Source organism: Rhinatrema bivittatum, chromosome 5 (assembly GCF_901001135.1).
Source record: "Rhinatrema bivittatum chromosome 5, aRhiBiv1.1, whole genome shotgun sequence".
In the NCBI taxonomy this organism is placed as follows: domain Eukaryota; kingdom Metazoa; phylum Chordata; class Amphibia; order Gymnophiona; family Rhinatrematidae; genus Rhinatrema; species Rhinatrema bivittatum.
In genome coordinates this window covers 304,699,659-304,716,540 of record NC_042619.1, presented here as the reverse complement: position 1 = coordinate 304,716,540, position 16,882 = coordinate 304,699,659, and the positions used below count along the sequence as shown (strand labels likewise).

The 16,882-nt window shown below is 41.8% G+C and overlaps 1 protein-coding gene across 7 annotated transcripts in view; it reads right to left on the bottom strand.

Moving 5' to 3' along the window:
- The window catches only part of CAMK2B (calcium/calmodulin dependent protein kinase II beta), an 858,678-nt gene that overhangs the window by 592,191 nt on the left and 249,605 nt on the right, over positions 1 to 16,882 (bottom strand). For all 7 annotated transcript variants that reach the window (XM_029604232.1, XM_029604231.1, XM_029604230.1 and 4 more), the window contains exon 5: positions 12,738 to 12,803. In XM_029604232.1, coding sequence (XP_029460092.1) covers positions 12,738 to 12,803 — 66 coding nt within the window. The remainder of the gene's footprint in view (positions 1 to 12,737; positions 12,804 to 16,882) is intronic.

Below are 16,882 nucleotides of genomic sequence, written 5' to 3'. Positions count from 1 at the left end.
CAGCAGATACCCGTAATGTTTGTGACAATTGTATGTCATGATATTGTATAAATCAATAAAAAAAAAAAATTATTAGAAAGGAAATGGTGAATAAAACGGAAAATGTCATAATGCCTCTGTATCGCTCCATGGTGAGACCGCACCTTGAATACTGTGTACAATTCTGGTTGCCGAATCTCAAAAAGATATAATTGCGATGGAGAAGGTACAGAGAAGGCTACCAAAATGATAAGGGGAATGGAACAGCTCCCCTATGAGGAAAGACTAAAGAGGTTAGAACTTTTCAGCTTGGAGAAGAGACAGCTGAGGGGGGATACGATAGAGGTGTTTAAAATCATGAGAGGTCTAGAACGGGTAGATGTGAATCGGTTATTTACTCTTTCGGATAATAGAAAGACTAGGGGGCACTCCATGAAGTTAGCATGTGGCACATTTAAAACTAATCGGAGAAAGTTCTTTTTCACTCAATGCACAATTAAACTCTGGAATTTGTTAGTGCAGTTAGTATAGCTGTGTTTAAAAAAGGATTGGATAAGTTCTTGGAGGAGAAGTCCATTACCTGCTATTAATTGAGTTGACTTAGAAAATAGCCACTGCTATTACTAGCAATGGTAACATGGAATAGACTTAGATTTTGGGTACTTGCCAGGTTCTTATGGCCTGGATTGGCCACTGTTGGAAACAAGATGCTGGGCTTGATGGACCCTTGGTCTGACCCAGTATGGCATGTTCTTATGTTCTTATGTCAAATTTACGTTCTCCGCATCCGTAATTCAACATACAATCCCCTTACACAGGAGAATGATCCTTCCAGCTTCTAGGGAGTGGTTCTTAATAAATGAAATCCAACAACAGCTGCTGCCTTCACCTTGTGACAGCACGCCACATGCCTTGCAACGTCAAGCATGAGCATCTGTGCAAACTACCAGAGCAAGTTTCCTCCGCCCGAATGTGTGACTGCTCATAGGCACCATTCCTAGTGAGGCCACAGATAAGGAACATCTGGATATTGGTGTCAGCTTATCTCCTTCTCTGAATCCAGCACACGACACTGTCCCAAAAGGACAGATGGCTCAGGTAGAAAGCAGCTACTCAGAAGTAGCCTTCCCCAGGACAAGGGAGTATAAAAACTTCCACTTCTTTGAGAGGGAAATAAGGTGAAGAGAGAAAAACATTTCAAGCTTTCCAGTAGCAGGCTTGAATAACACACTTACATCCAGGATGGGACTAAGTCATCAATGTAAGTTGGCCCAGGTCCCATGATCCTCTGATAGGGAAGGATGGGCATTCCCTGTCATTGAAAACCTGCAAAACCATTTTTCAAAGAGCGACTTAGAGAAATACCAAATAGAAGTACCCTCCTCTTGATAACCTGAGTATCTTGGATACTCTGGTTTTAGTTAAAATTCTCATCCCCCCTGAACTTGGAGGTATCTCAGCAGTAAAAGTGGGATATGGGTAATAAGATGAAAAACTCACATTGTCCACTAAACTCATGTCCCATCATGATACAAAAGCAAGCAAGTGAAGGTCTTTCACAACATCTTGCCTCAATAGTCTATTTTTCCCTCTCATCTGGTGAATTTTCCGTAATGTTAAAGCAAGAAAGCAATACCAAAAAACAAAATCAGGTAATATTCATGACCTGACTGGTTACCATCCAATTTCCAACCTACCTTTTCTGGCTAAACTCATCGAATCCGTTGTTCTACAAGCAACTTACAGATTTCTTCGAGAAATATGAAATACTGGATCCTCGACAACATGGTCCTATGAAACAATTCTCTGCAGTTTTGATGCCAACACATAAGAACATGCCATACTGGGTCAGACCAAGGGTCCATCAAGCCCAGCATCCTGTTTCTTTAGTCTTTCCTTATAGGGGAGCTGTTCCATTCCCTTTATCATTTGGTCGCCCTTCTCTGTACCTTCTCCATCACAACTATATCTTTTTTGAGATGCGGCAACCAGAATTGTACACAGTATTCAAGGTGCGGTCTCACCTTGGAGCAATACAGAGGCATTATGACATTTTTCCGTTTTATTCACCATTCCCTTTCTAATAATTCCCAACATTCTGTTTGCTTTTTTGACTGCCGCAGCACACTGAACCGACAATTTCAATGTGTTTTCCACTATGATGCCTAGATCTCTTTCTTGGGTGGTAGCTCCTAATATGGAACCTAACATTGTGTAACTATAGCATGGGTTATTTTTCCCTATATGCATCACCTTGCACTTATCCACATTAAACTTCATCTGCCATTTGGATGCCGAATTTTCCAGTCTCAGAAGGTTTTCCTGCAATTTATCATAATCTGCTTGTGATTTAACTACTCTGAACAATTTTGTATCATCTGCAAATTTGATTACCTCATGTCATATTTCTTTCCAGATCATTTATAAATATATTGAAAAGTACAGGTCCCAATACAGATCCCTGAGGCACTCCACTGCCTACTCCCTTCCACTGAGAAAATTGTCCATTTAGTCCTACTCTTTGTTTCCTGTCTTTTAGCCAGTTTGTAAGCCACGAAAAGACATCGCCACCTATCCTTGACTTTTACTTTTCCTAGAAGCCTCTCATGAGGAACTTTGTCAAACGCCTTCTGAAAATCCAAATATACTACATCTACCGGTTCACCTTTATCTACATGTTTATTAATTCCTTCAAAAAAGTGAAGCAGATTTGTGAGGCAAGACTTGTCTTGGGTAAAGCCATGCTGACTTTGTTCCATTAAACCATGTCTCTCTATATGTTCTGTGATTTTGATATTTAGAACACTTGCTCATATTTCTTGACATAAAAGCTACCTTTGATACTATTGTCCACACAATTCTTTTAACCCGATTATCCTCAAAAGGCATATCCGGAATGGTCCTAAAATGGTTCAACTCTTATTTATCAGATCGTTCACAACAAATCAAGATAGGTCCATTTCACTCCAACTGGTTCAAAATCATCTCTAGTGTTCCACAAAGTTCTTCTCTCTCATCCATTCTGTTCAATATATATTTGGCTCCATGCTGTAAACTTTTTTTCTTGTCTGGATGTCAATTGCAATATCTTTGCTGATTACATTCAGTTTTTCATACCATATACCTTTTCTTGGACCAATACTTTGGATATAGCATCTCTTTGTACCAATACAGTTAAGCAATGGTTAATGCATCACAGATTACAATTAAATCTCTCAAAGACATAATCATACTCTTGACAATTAAAAAAAAAACTTGTAGCATTATCCAGCATCTCTTAAACTTCAAAATCAGCACAATCCAATAAAACAAACTATTAGGAATCTTGGTATATTAACTGAATGTATGCTGTCAATGAATGAACATATATCCAATGTTGTAAGAACATCTTTTTTTAAATTGCAGTTGTTGAAAAATTTAAAACCTTTATTAGATGCACAAGATTTTAGATCTGTATTCATATTAAACTCATTGGATTACTGCAATTCCCTTTATATTGGACTACCAACTTCTACAATATGGCCCTTACAAATTATTCAGAGCTCTGCAGCCAAAATCTTGGCAGGATGCAAATTAAGAGATCATATTATTTATTTATTTATTTATTTATTTATTTATTTATTTAACATTTTTCTATACCGACCTTCATGGTTAAATACCATATCAGGACGGTATTACTCCCACACTTATGAAGCTTCACTAGTTAACAGTTGTCTGGAGGTCAAAATATAAAATTTTCAATCTGATATACAAATTATTAAATAATGAGTCTTCTACCTGGCTGACTTCAACCCTTCGACTTTTACAAACCCTCATGAAAATTACATTCAGAGGACAAAAGCCTGTTGGAGGTACCAACTGTGAAGATAGCAAGATGTGAGATAAGGATCAGAGCCTTCTCTGTGACCAGTCCATGTTTATGGAACAACTTACCGTAATCAGTATGCACGGCCTCATCTTTAAAAATGTTCAAGAAGGCCTTAAAAACATACCTTTCTGAGCTGGCTTTTCAAAGTTAATATTGTGTCTCCTATTGTTTATAGATGTACATTACCTGTTTTCTAGTCATACATATTAGTTTTCATACTTTTTTTTATTAATGTGTGTGTAATATTATGTAAGCCACTCTGAACTTCTAAATGAACACATGGGTCAAAAATGTTTTAAATAATCCCCTGATCCTGTCAATCACCCAAGCCATATCCTGGCTGGGCTATGCTGTAATTCATAAGTCCTCCACTAGCTATCACAAAAGCAAGGAACACACTGCTGATGGGTGGAGAGATCATAGAAGACCCTCTCCTCTCACTACAATGCCTCCCCATGCCTTGGCTATGGATAATGGGACTATAGTGGCCATAGACCAGGCAGGCGGCAACCTTAACACTTAGTCACCTCTGCCTTAAAAAAAAGCAGTTCTCCTGGATCAAGAATGAAAAACGCTAGGGGTCTAAAGACCCAAACTCCAGTTCCAAGGAGTTGTGCCAACAAAGCCCTTGCTGACTGTAGGCTGTGCCTTCATGAGGCATAACTTCTGGCAAGATAGATTTCACCTCCGAGAACTTGGGCTAATATAACATCTGGGAGCTCCCCAGTAACAAGGAATCCAGGTCGCAAGCTGTCAGAGAAGGGATAATCTGGAGATCTTTTTACTCCCTGTGGGGGAAGTAAATCAGAGCTCTGATCCATAGCTCTACTCCTCCGATGATCCATCCAAACTGGACAATCCACCAGGATTCTCGCTCATCTAGGGGGCTTGGCTGAACACATGCTGATATGCCCAAGAGTTGTCTCGGCATACTGGCAGCTAATGTTTATCAATCTGTAATAGTACACTGGTGCTCAATGCTCAGCAATGCACAGCACCTGACAATTATTTCTAATGGAGCAGCAGTGCCTGATATCAATGTGCCTATGTGGAAGCCCCCGGCATTGCTCAATATCAGTGTCGTAGCACCCGACACTGATATGCCTTTGGACAAGCCCCTACATTGACACTTGTGTGGTGGCGCATCTTATTGCCTCTGCCGCAGCAGTGCCTGACTCCATCAGTGGCGCCAGATGTCATTTCCCTGGTATCCAATGTTGATTCACTGGCACCTGTCATTGTTTCAGTCGGCTCCTGGTACCAATTGCCCTGGTGTCACTCCACTGGGCATTGATTGTATTGGTGCCAATGGCTGATTTCACTCAGTGCCAATTCTTTTGTTGGCAGCCAATGGCACTGATTCTATTGGTGCCCACTGTTTTATCAGCACCCACAGTGACCAAAAGTGCCAGTTTCCATCAGGGTGGCCATCCATCGGCACCCATGGCAGGTGGACGGCACTGATACCATTGGCACCTGCAGCAGCCAACAGCACTGATTCCATCAGTACTCAAGGCCCACGGCACTCATTCCATTCATGCCCATGGTGCCCAGCATCCATTCCATTGGCCCCATGGCAGCTGATGCTCTTTCTATTGGCTCATAGTGCCCATGGCTGATGTGGTGATGCCCATTCAGCTGGTGCTGTGGCACCTGGCATCAAGTCTGCTGGTGCCATGGTGCCAGTATCATCAATTCCCATCTAGTACCCTGGCACTTGGATGTGTACAGGCATCCAATGGCTTCAGGGCACGGCACCATCAGTGCATCAGCATTGCTGATTGCTCCCATGCTCAGTCTCTCCAGCGCCTTCATTAAGACTTCCCTACTGACACAGACTAGCAGGGCAAGCGGAGGGAGGGCCACCAGAAATGATAATTAACTTGGGGTAATGGAGGCTAGTGCAGTTCCCAGGACTTGTGGAGAAGATGAGCTCTCTCAATGAGAATACTCTTTCCTCCGGCTCAGCTAAGTCCTGAGCCCTGTGTATGGGTCAAGAGAGAATCAATGACATTGATACACTGGCAGTACCTCCTGGATCCCTTGATGTCAGGGCATCCATTGATGGTCATTGATTGGACTAAGTCTCCTGGAAGCTCCCACCTGGAATACATGCTAAAATTGGCAGGAACCTCACAGAGAAGGGCCACAGAGACACTGTGATCTGCGTGCCCAGGCAAATTCCTGAATCAGACAATAAGAGGCCTAGCCCATCTAGCACAGCTGTAGCTAGGCAATTTGGTGCCTATGGCCAAGTGAAAACTGCACCCTCCCCCTATACACAAAACATAACACTACGAGTTGGGAGACTCTGTTGAATGTTTGTACAGGCAATACCCATAGCCAGTGCAAGGGTATTAGAGGCCCTAGGAAAACTTAATACCTTCCTCACATACAATTCAAAATTATGCATTTATAATAACAGATTTTACACGAAAAAGAACATTCAAAGCACAGTCTTCTGAGGTAAAAGTATCACTTACAAAATGTATATTATGTTTTACTAGGGATGTGCATTCGTTGTGAACGAATGCCACAATCCGCAACGTATAGGTCCCTATTCATTGCATTCGTGGGTTCACGAAACGTATGGTGAACCCCCACGAATGCAGCGAATCCTGAATGAATAAACCCCCCCACCCTCCTGACCCCCACAAGACTTGCCTAAAGTCCCTGGTGGTCCAGCGGGTATCCTGGATCGATCTCCTGCACTCGCGCCGTCGGCTGCCGATATTCAAAATGGCGCCGAAAGCCTTTGACCTTACTATGTCACAGGGGCTACCGGTGCCATTGGTCGGCCCCTGTCACATGGTAGGAGCACAAGATAGCACCAGCCGTCCATTGCTCCTACCATGTGACAGGAGCCGACCAATGGCACCGGTAGCCCCTGTGACATAGTAAGGTCAAAGGCTATCGGCGCCATTTTGAATACTGGCAGCCGACGGCGCGAGTGCAGGAGATGATCCAGGATCCCCGATGGACCACCAGGGACTTTAGGCAAGTCTTGTGGGGGGTCAGGAGGGTGGGGGTTGTAGTGTAATTAAATTTAAAGAGAACGAATGCCAAATTCAACGTATTAACGGATCAGACTTTCCCCCCCTTGACCAAATGCAACGTATCTGGGCCCTGACGAATATGTATCCCGAATCCAATGAATACTTTCGGCTGCACATCCCTAATGTTTACATGCACTCCTGAGGTTTGCCAACCAGAAAACCCTGCAAAAAAGCAAGAGACACTTGGAACCAATATGGTAGGCCTACTGTAATGCATCTTGGGCATGGGCATGATCCTAAGAGAGCCACTCATCCAGCAATAACCCTACCTATGAAAGTTAATACTATAAATATTACACCTAAAATAGTAATAAACCCCCCTATTAGGAAAAGAGAACAATCCACGCTGCTATGGATCCCTACATAGAAATTACACACTAATGGAATAACTCACTTCAGTCACACATGCAAAACACAGATAGATTTCTCAAATACAGAATAAGAGATCATACTGTATAAATAAAAATGTACAGGCAAAAACTGAACTGGAAAATGCAACAAGCCCAAATTCTGTTTGCACTGCAACAATGTAAAAAACAGAAACATTACCACTCCTCATAAACAAAATTAGTACAACCATACCAATAAAAAGAATAATTAAAAACAATTAATGAATAGAATACCATTCAATAATTTAAAATTCATATAAAAATCTTCCAAACATCAATAAAATATTTCAAAACAGACACATCAAATAACACCCAACAATTAAAATAATGATTTTTAAAACTTCCTCGTTATCATACCTTGGAGCTTTTGATTTCCAGATGCCCTGAAATTGTCATGGATTAGCAGGCAGAGAGTAACTGGGGTAGTTGTGCACATACATGCTCCCTCTCATTCTCATACATGCTATCACTCCCCCACATACATACACTCATGCTCTCTCACTTTCCCATACACAAGCACACATGCTCTCTCTCTCTCTCTCCCAACACATGCACCACATGCTCTTGCTCACTCTTCCACACACATGCACACATGTTTCTTTCTCACTTTCCCGCACACATGCCTCTCCACTCTCCACACATATGCTCTCTCACTCTCCCACACACTGCACACATGTCTTTCTCCACTTTTCCCGCACACATGCTCTCTCTCTCTCACTATCTTCCTCCTTGACGGAGCAGGCAGCAGCAATCTCCTTCTTCATCCCCCCGTGCCAAGGAACAACTTCTGGCTACAGGGCCGCATCAGCTCTAGCATTGGACTATTTCCAGCAGAGGTGCTCCTCTTCCTCCGAAGTAGTGCGGCCCCACCGAAATGACGGCGTGGTAAGTGCAGCTTAGTAAATTGGAAAAGCAGCACGGCCCCTACCAGAAACAGCAGCATTTGCCAGCAGGGCTACTCTGCTTTTCCACTTACTAAGACTATGCCAACTATGCCGAAAAATTTCGACGGGGCATGTGCTGCTTTTCTTTGCTGAGGACCTGCCGGTTGGCTGGCCATCCTGTTCTCATTGGTGCCTTTTGGTAACGGCAAACTATGGCCATGGCTATATTGGCCATAGGCACACTACAGCTCTGCCATCTAGGCAGGCCCCATGAGGCATTAGGACTAAGACAAAAAAAAAAAACAAAAAAACAGGGCATGCTGAGGAAAAATCCTCAACCAGGCTGCACTGGGCACCAGGCTGGTGCACCATGCAGTTGACAGAAATAAAGGGTAAAAAAACAAAATAGACAAAACCTATCTAAAAGGCACTTGAGACAGAAACAAATCCATGGGGCCCTGCAGGAAAAATACAGCTTCTGCAGCTCCAGAAACTTGTCACTGCTGTAGTTGTGAGAGAAAGCAAAGAACCTGCCTGGGAGGGGGTGGCTAGGGCTGCACATGCCCAGTCGGGTATGCCTCAAAGCTTCCAAAAGCTTTGAAATCAAAGTTATGTGCCAGTCTCTATCTGATGGTTGTCACCCACCATGAGTGGACTGCATCCTGCTTGTCCTCGGAGAAACATGTTTTAATGGGAAAGAATACACATTTATTTAAGAAAGGTAAGCTGTGTCTTACTAACCATTAGAATTCTTGGAAGGTTTAACTAAGCATGTGGACAAAGGAGAGCTGATCAATATAGTGTATTTGGATTTCCAGAATGCATTTGACAAAGTCCCTCATAAAAGATTCCTCAGTAAACTAAAAAATCATGGGTAGGAGGCATTATCTCGGAGTGATTGGTAACTGATTAAAATACAGGAACAAAGAATAGGACTAAATGGTCAGTCTTCCCAGCAGAGAAAGGTGAATAGTGGAGTTGCCCCAAGGATCTGTTTGGGAACAGTGTTGTTCAACTTATTCATTAATGATGCTAGAAAGAGAAGTGACAAGGCAAGTGATCAAATTTGCAGATGACACAAAAACGAGTAGATTGTGAGGAACTATAGAAGGACCTTGCAAGACTGAAGAACTGGGCTTCTAAATGGCAGATGAACTTTAATATGAAACAAGTGCAAAGTGATGCACATAGGGAACAAATAACCCTAATTTAGATAGACAATGATGGGTTCTGCATTAGGAGTAACCACCAGGAAAAGGATCTAGGAGTCACTGTAGACAGGAGGTTGAAATCCTCAGCTCAGGTGCTGCTGCTACAGCCAAAAAAGCAAACAGAATGCTATGAATATTGGCTAAGAATATAGAGTAAAACAGAGAATATTCATAATGCCTCTGTATAGATTAATGGGGCCCTGCCACCTTGAGTGTGCAGTTCTGAGGTTTATAGACAGAGTTATTTACAGTACAGAGAAGGACAACAAAAATGGTTAACAGCTCCCTTTTGAAGAAAGACTAAACAGGTTAGGGCTCTTCAGTTTGGAGAAGAGTCGATTAGGGTGCATATGATTGAGGTCTACAAAATCATGAGTGATGTAAAACAGGTAAATAGGAATGGTTACTTAGACTTTCAAATAATATAGAACTAGGGAACACTCCTTTAAGCTAACAGGTAGCAGATTTTTAAAAAAACATGAAGAAAGTATTTTTTTCACTTAACCTGTGGAAATTGTTGTTGGAGGATGTGGTCCAGGCAACCTATGTTTAAAAAGGTTTTGGACAGATTCATGGAAGAAAATTCCATAAATAATTATTAACTAGGTGACTCAGGGAGACCCACTATTTGTCATAGGAAGTGAGTAGCAAGAAATTGAATCTGCTTTTAGGGATTGGTCACTGTAGGAGACAGGATACTGAGCTTGATGGACCTTTGGTCTGACCCAATATGACATCTTATGCTCTGTAATTAACTTTCAGTCAGACATACTTAACATTCAAAAAGTCCTAAAGAAAAATTAAAAAGCAAAGAACTTCTCAAACCTGTCATGTTTTTCTTTAAAATCTGAGATCTTCTTATTGGTTTTGAATTCCAAATTTGGATGCAGGGAATTTTTCACCTTCAGAAAATAAAACTAAATTGAACCTTTGTAACCTGGGGTTTCCAGGCCTGACTGTCACTGAATGATCTCTCACCATTGCAGTCTGTTCAAGACTCAACAGCATGACTTATCTACTTCGGACACTGTTATGATCATGGAAACAGCTCTCCTCAAACCACTACACTAGCTCCCATCCACTTCCACATAAAATTCAAACTGCCTGTACTCACCAATAAGTACATTCGCTCTGCAGCATGTCATTACCTCTCCTCTCTCATTTCCTTCATACACTCTTCTTCCCAAACTTCACTCAGGAAACAAGCTGCTCTTATTTGTGCCTTCCTCTATCGCTAAATTTCAACACTGCACTTTCCAGCTTTCTGCACCAGACACCTGGAACAGTCTTCCTGAACACATGTGCCATGCTCCCTCTCTTGCCAGATTCAAATCCATCCTATAAACACTCCTCTGAGGCCATGTTCAAATCATGAAACTAATTGTACCTGCAAATGGCCTTCTTAACTCCCCCATAAGCCACTTCTTTATTTATATAAACTCTCAATAGATCTCACTCCTTAGAGCAGGTCCTGCTGTTTTAACTCAAAAACCTCCCCACCCCCTGATATGTTTTGCCTGTTTCTTGTCTATATTAGATTGTAAGTTTCAAAGATCAGAGACTATCTGTAAAGCACTATGTACACCTGATAGTGCTTTACAAAATAATAATACAGAAAAATAGACAGCATCAAGTCCCAGAATGCATTGGGCTGAGGGATTAAAGGCTGGGACTGGCCTCCAGCCTGGCTCAGGGCAGAAGTTGCTGCCCAGTAGAATGAGACTGGTATTATGTAAGGGTCTTTCTACTGAAGCCAAGAAAGAAAAATGAGACCTGGGTATTATGTATGTTTGAAGCTACCCTCTACCTTCTACATTATGACTTCCAAAATTGGTATTGATCTTCAGAGGGATAGCCATGTTAGCCTGGTATAGCAAAAATGGCAAGAGGCAGGTGGGACCTTATAGACTAACCAATTTATTGAGGCATGAGCTTTTGAAGACAGATTCCACTGGTATTGGTGACCCCACAGACAGTTGGATTTTCAAGATATCCAAAATGAATATGTTTGAGATAAATTTGCATAAACCAGTCTCCAATTGTAAGAAACTTTATCTCATGCATGTTCAAGGTGGATATCCTGAAAATCCGACTGGCTGTGGAGTCATCAGAACAGGTTGAGGAAGACCTATTTGAAGTTCTACCTATTCATTTTATTAAAGGTAATTACTTATTTTAACCTTGTTACTGCTTGATAAAAAGGTTTGTGAGCATTAAATTCTGATTTCTTTGCACATTATCACACTATTAGTAAAGAGACTCTTTGGTTCAGAGGATAGGCACAGAGATACATAGCCTGTTAACTCTCAGGCTGGATGGCTCAGGAGATGGACACAAGGATATACAGCTTGTTACCCCTAGGCACAGGGATACACAGCCTGTGACATCTAGGGCTGAAATGCTCAGGGAATGAACACAGGGATACAGAATCTTTCACATCTAGGACTGGAGGGCTGCAGGGATGGATACTGGGCTACAGAGCCTCTCTGTTTCAGGTCACTAATTCAAAAACTGACCAGGTTTTGTAAACCAAAAATCATTACTGGCTTAATATTATTTGTAGGGTCTGTGCTACGAGTACCAAATTAGTCCTATTTTAGCTTCCAAAAGACAGTTGTCCACCTCAGTAGCCACAGCAGTACAATGATATACATTAGCATCATTAATGGCAGTCCCAGGATTTTCTGAAGTTTGTGATTCCTTTTATTGGGACAAACTAAGAACCATCCAGAGATCAAGTTGTACATGAGTTTTTGAGACCACAGAGATGCCTTCATCCTATATCCAAACAGAACTTGGGGTTTTGATAGAACAAAGTTTCTATTATTTTTAAGATTGATTGGGGAGGGACAGTATAAGGGACTAAGTAGTCATGAATATATATGTAAAATAAATATTTCTATTGGAAAGCTAGGAATACAGTTACAGCACAGATCCTATTTAACTTTTCCCAACAAATGCATCAAAACCAGTTTTAAAAATATTCTAATATACCTGGTTTCAAAGTGAAGAGTTAAAAAGGGATTGTACAGTATCAGAACACACTTAACAAGTTAAAAGAACAGACCTGAACCTGCCTTTTCCTAGTGACCCAGATTTATTGGGAGCCCCCTGTACTCCTTGTTCTACTTCAAATACTTCAGGACTCAGCACTATGCCCTGGCTCATAATGGGTTAATGTTGCACAAACACACAGCGCCCTCCGGAGTGAGTGGGATTCAGGAAAACAGAAGGAAGTGAAAGGTGGGACTTGCATGAGGAGGTGGGGGTGGCAGAAAGGAGTCTGATGGAAGTGGAGTGGGGGGAAAGCAATAGTGGGGAGATGAGGAGGAGGAGGGGGGCTCACTCACCTTGCATCTGCCTCGCTGTAATATTCTCTGGCAACAATGTCTTCAAACAGTTCCCCTCCTGTGACCCTGGAAAAAAGAGAAAATATGAATTCCAGAAGAAAATCTCTTCCACTGATTCTCTATATGGCCTTGGGCAATGACAACTAGAATATTGTTCCTCTCCAGCTAACTCAATGGCCATGTGGCAGTGCTGCATACTACCTTGAGGAGGAACTGGATATGCTTGCATGGTCGGGACGCTGCTCTCTAGGCCAGTCAAGGCTGGGGAAACTGCAGAAGCAGTGTTCACAGCTCTTGGAGAGGAGGGATACCCAATCATCGTGATACCTAGTGGTTAGATTTATAGTGTCCATGATTGCAGGGTACCAGTAGGAGCCTTTCTTCTTCCCCCAACCACCACCCAGAACTGTCACTACAGCAACAGGGCTGGGTTGAGAGGGGAGATAAAATAGGGGAAAAAATCCCTGGATAATTGTAAATGAAGATTTATGGTGCCAGATTCCAGCCCCGGTTCTGACTGACCTTCCAGTCAAAAGGAGCAGGAGTAAACTTCCAGATTAATATATATATATATATATATATATATATATATATATATATATATATATTAATTGCTGCTCTCCACAAACTATCATCTACACTGACCTTTATTTTTGCAAGCTATCAAGAAGCATGAGTCTCCGTGATATGCAAATATATATCATGCATTTTCATTGTGGATATCCTGAAACCCCAACTGACTGTGGGATCCCCAGAAGAGGTTTGGGAAGCCCTGCCCTAAGAACTTCTACCTGCTTACTGCAGTGGATCAGACAGTGCTGCTGAAACACATTAACATCCTGGAAGACATTTGAACTCCTTGCACTGCACAATACTTCAATAGCACACAGCAACTGCAAATCCCCTCCCTCCCTCTATTAATAGTACTTCTAGTTATTTTTACATTCCCTTTGAAAGTTCCCACACATGTGAGGGCAGCACAGTTGATATTTCTGGATTGACTAGCTGAACATACCGATTTTACCAACCTCCATGCAGATTCCACTGACACAGATTATAAATCAGCAGATCATTCAACCTGTGTTCTGTGACTGTACAGCACTGTGTATACTAATGAAGCTTTAGAATTAATAACTATAGTTCTGACTGTATACTGCTGCATACCCGGATGGAACTTTATGAATAACTGTTGCTCTGAAACTGTACAGCACCGTGTACTATGATAGCACTTTAGGAATAATAATAATGGCTCTGGGGCTGTACAGAACTGTGTATACTGATGGCCCTTAAATAACCAAAGATCAGCCTTCAGAAGACATCCTGTAAACAGATTGCAATCCGTCACTGTCAGCCTGGAAGAAGGTGCCCTGGCCGCTATGCTGCAGATGAGAAAGAGAGGCGACATGGCGAGAGAGGAGCAAATTAACAAGGCACACCAGCTTCTTCTGTCCAAATGAAGATGAATTGTGAGCCAGGCGGAGCAGCAAACAGGCTCTAAATATAGAATCATGGAGGCATCACTCCACATATAAATTCAGCTGCGGCTATTTTCCCTCCCTCCCATGAGACAGGAGAGTGAAACAGAGCCAAGAAGGATCTTTGCAGGGGTCTCAGCAATACAGAAAGAAAAGAGAATTAACAGGTAGATGGTGGGGGAATCAACCTGCATGAGAAGCAAGATTAACAGTTATATATCTGGGATGGAGGGGGGCCATTAAGATGAAAGACCTTTTTCACAAAAAAGAAAAACTAGAATTTAATAAAGGTTACTAAAATATCTCACATTAATTAATTTCTGGCAACGTATGAAGACAAGCTCAACAGTATAACCAACAAGCCACGGTTTTTCTACCATTTCGAACCAATGCACCCGTCTTCTGGCATACATTTAATGGTTTAACTTTTTCAGTAATATTTTAATCAATGGATTTAACTTTTGTACATATTGATTTTTTTTATATTAACAGTTTGGAACATTCCTGTTCTTTCCTTCACATCCCAAAGATCCTGCACTGGGGATAAACAACAGAAACAAAAGCCTCCAACCCCTCAACCCTCCATCCGGTTTTTCATCCTTATAGTTTCTTGCACAAGCAGGTTAAAAATCTTACAGCCACGCCCCACCCATGATGACTAAAGTCACACTGCTGCCACATTCGCCTACCTCCTCTTGGCTTTATTCACTGGGAAAATGCAATCACAACGTTCATAGAAATACATTGAGCTTGGTCTTAGGCATGGCAGCTTCAAGCTGTCTCATGCAGATGCAGCTAGCATGTCACTGGTGTGAAATGCAGGCACTGAACATATGATTTCCACTACTTAAAACATGGGTGTGGTCCTTTCTCATTCCCAAAACCTGCTTTTTCTTACCAGAAATTAAGCCAGGGTGAACTGCAGTGTGGCATATCTGTAGGTTCAGACCCATGCATCCTTTAATAACACAATGACAGCCCTATCCTTAAACAGTCTTTCTGTCAAAAGCGTGTCTCAATTACTACATGCAGTCATGTAATAAATATTTTATCACATACAGGTATGGACCTGTATTAAAGGATGACACATTGAATTATTCTATTCACTCAGCTGGTATACTGTAATCATTGCTGCCTTTTGCTTAATGGTCATCTTAGGGAAAAATAAAAGCATGTTTGCTTGCCTGTCACCAGGGTTTGACATAGACAGCAAGATCGAATAACCATAATGTCTTGATGACATCATCTGATGCCACCAACACCTACCCAGCTCTCAGAGCTCAGTAAAGCCTTTACTAAGCATGAATGGGAATATCTATTCACACATCTCAGTCTCTTCTAGAGCTTAAGCTTTAGCAAAGTAGTCAACTCTCCAGAGAGGCTGGCAAGTTTCAAGTATAGTTATTTCATCTTGCTGTCTACAGTGAATCCTGTTTACAGATAGGCAAACTTGTTTACTCCATCAACTAGCAGGCATGAATTAGCTATAACAAATGGGGAGTCCCAAGCTGCAATGAGAGTAAGTACTGAAACAGACAACCCGGACCCCACCCGTAAATAGTAGATTACTGGGTGAACAGTCTGTGCAGAGCTGTGTATCCAAAGTTACTGTCGCTTCAAGACATGTTGTTCAGACAGCAGTGAGACATGAAGATGCAACTAGAAGATGATTAGCAGACTGGATGGCCCATTTATCTGCCATCATTTACTATGTTACTATAAGTAGCAGCTTTACAAATGCCTTCAATAGAAGGGGCCCTTAGACGAACCTCTGAAGTTGCTGTGGCTCTTATTTAATAAGTCTTGATAGCCTGTAATTTTTAAGCCAGCCAGCACATAGTAGTGCACGATACAGTCAATTAGACAAAAGTTATTTGGCAACTTCCTTTCCCAAGTATTGGAATCAAAGGACACGAACAGATGACAAGTTTGACAATGAGGTTGAGTGCTCTTTAGCCAGGGCTCTCATAGTCTAAGGAGTGAAGAGCCAGTTCTCCCTGGTGTGCATACAGTCTTTGAAAGAAAACTGGTAGCATAATAACTTGGTTAATGCAGAAAATACATTTGGAAGAAACTTATGGTGAGCCTGTAATTTGCTTACAAGCTAATTTTAAAACCAGCACGCAAACGCCCATGTAAGCGAAGATGCGCTTGATTTTTAAATCATGTGCACATATGATTTAAAATATGCCTATCACACGTATATTGACTCCTAATTTTAAAAGGTTACTTGAGCAAAACTGCCTCATGTATCTCCCACAGGATTTTGCTAGCTTTAACTCACATATCTAAATGGATTTTAAAACATGCTTGCGCAAGGGACATTCCCAATTTTTCCAAATAGTCTACCAGTTTGTCTAGTCAATCTCAAGGTCAATAAAGACCCTCTGATTCTTCATCCTGCATGCCCCCCAGTTGACCCAAACTCCTCACTCTGTGTAAGCCCAAAAATGTGAGATCTGCAGACTTGCTCCTCATCAGGAGCAGCAGTAAAGTTACACGGCTAACAAGCCGCCATGTGCTGCAGCCTCTTGTTTTAAAATAGGGAGTTATGTGTGTAACTGTTGGCCCTGCCCCAGAACGCGCATACCTCACTCCCAACTCTGCCCCTTTCCACCCCTTTTTTAAAACTCAAACACGCGTTTATACAAGATCTACATATAAAGTTCA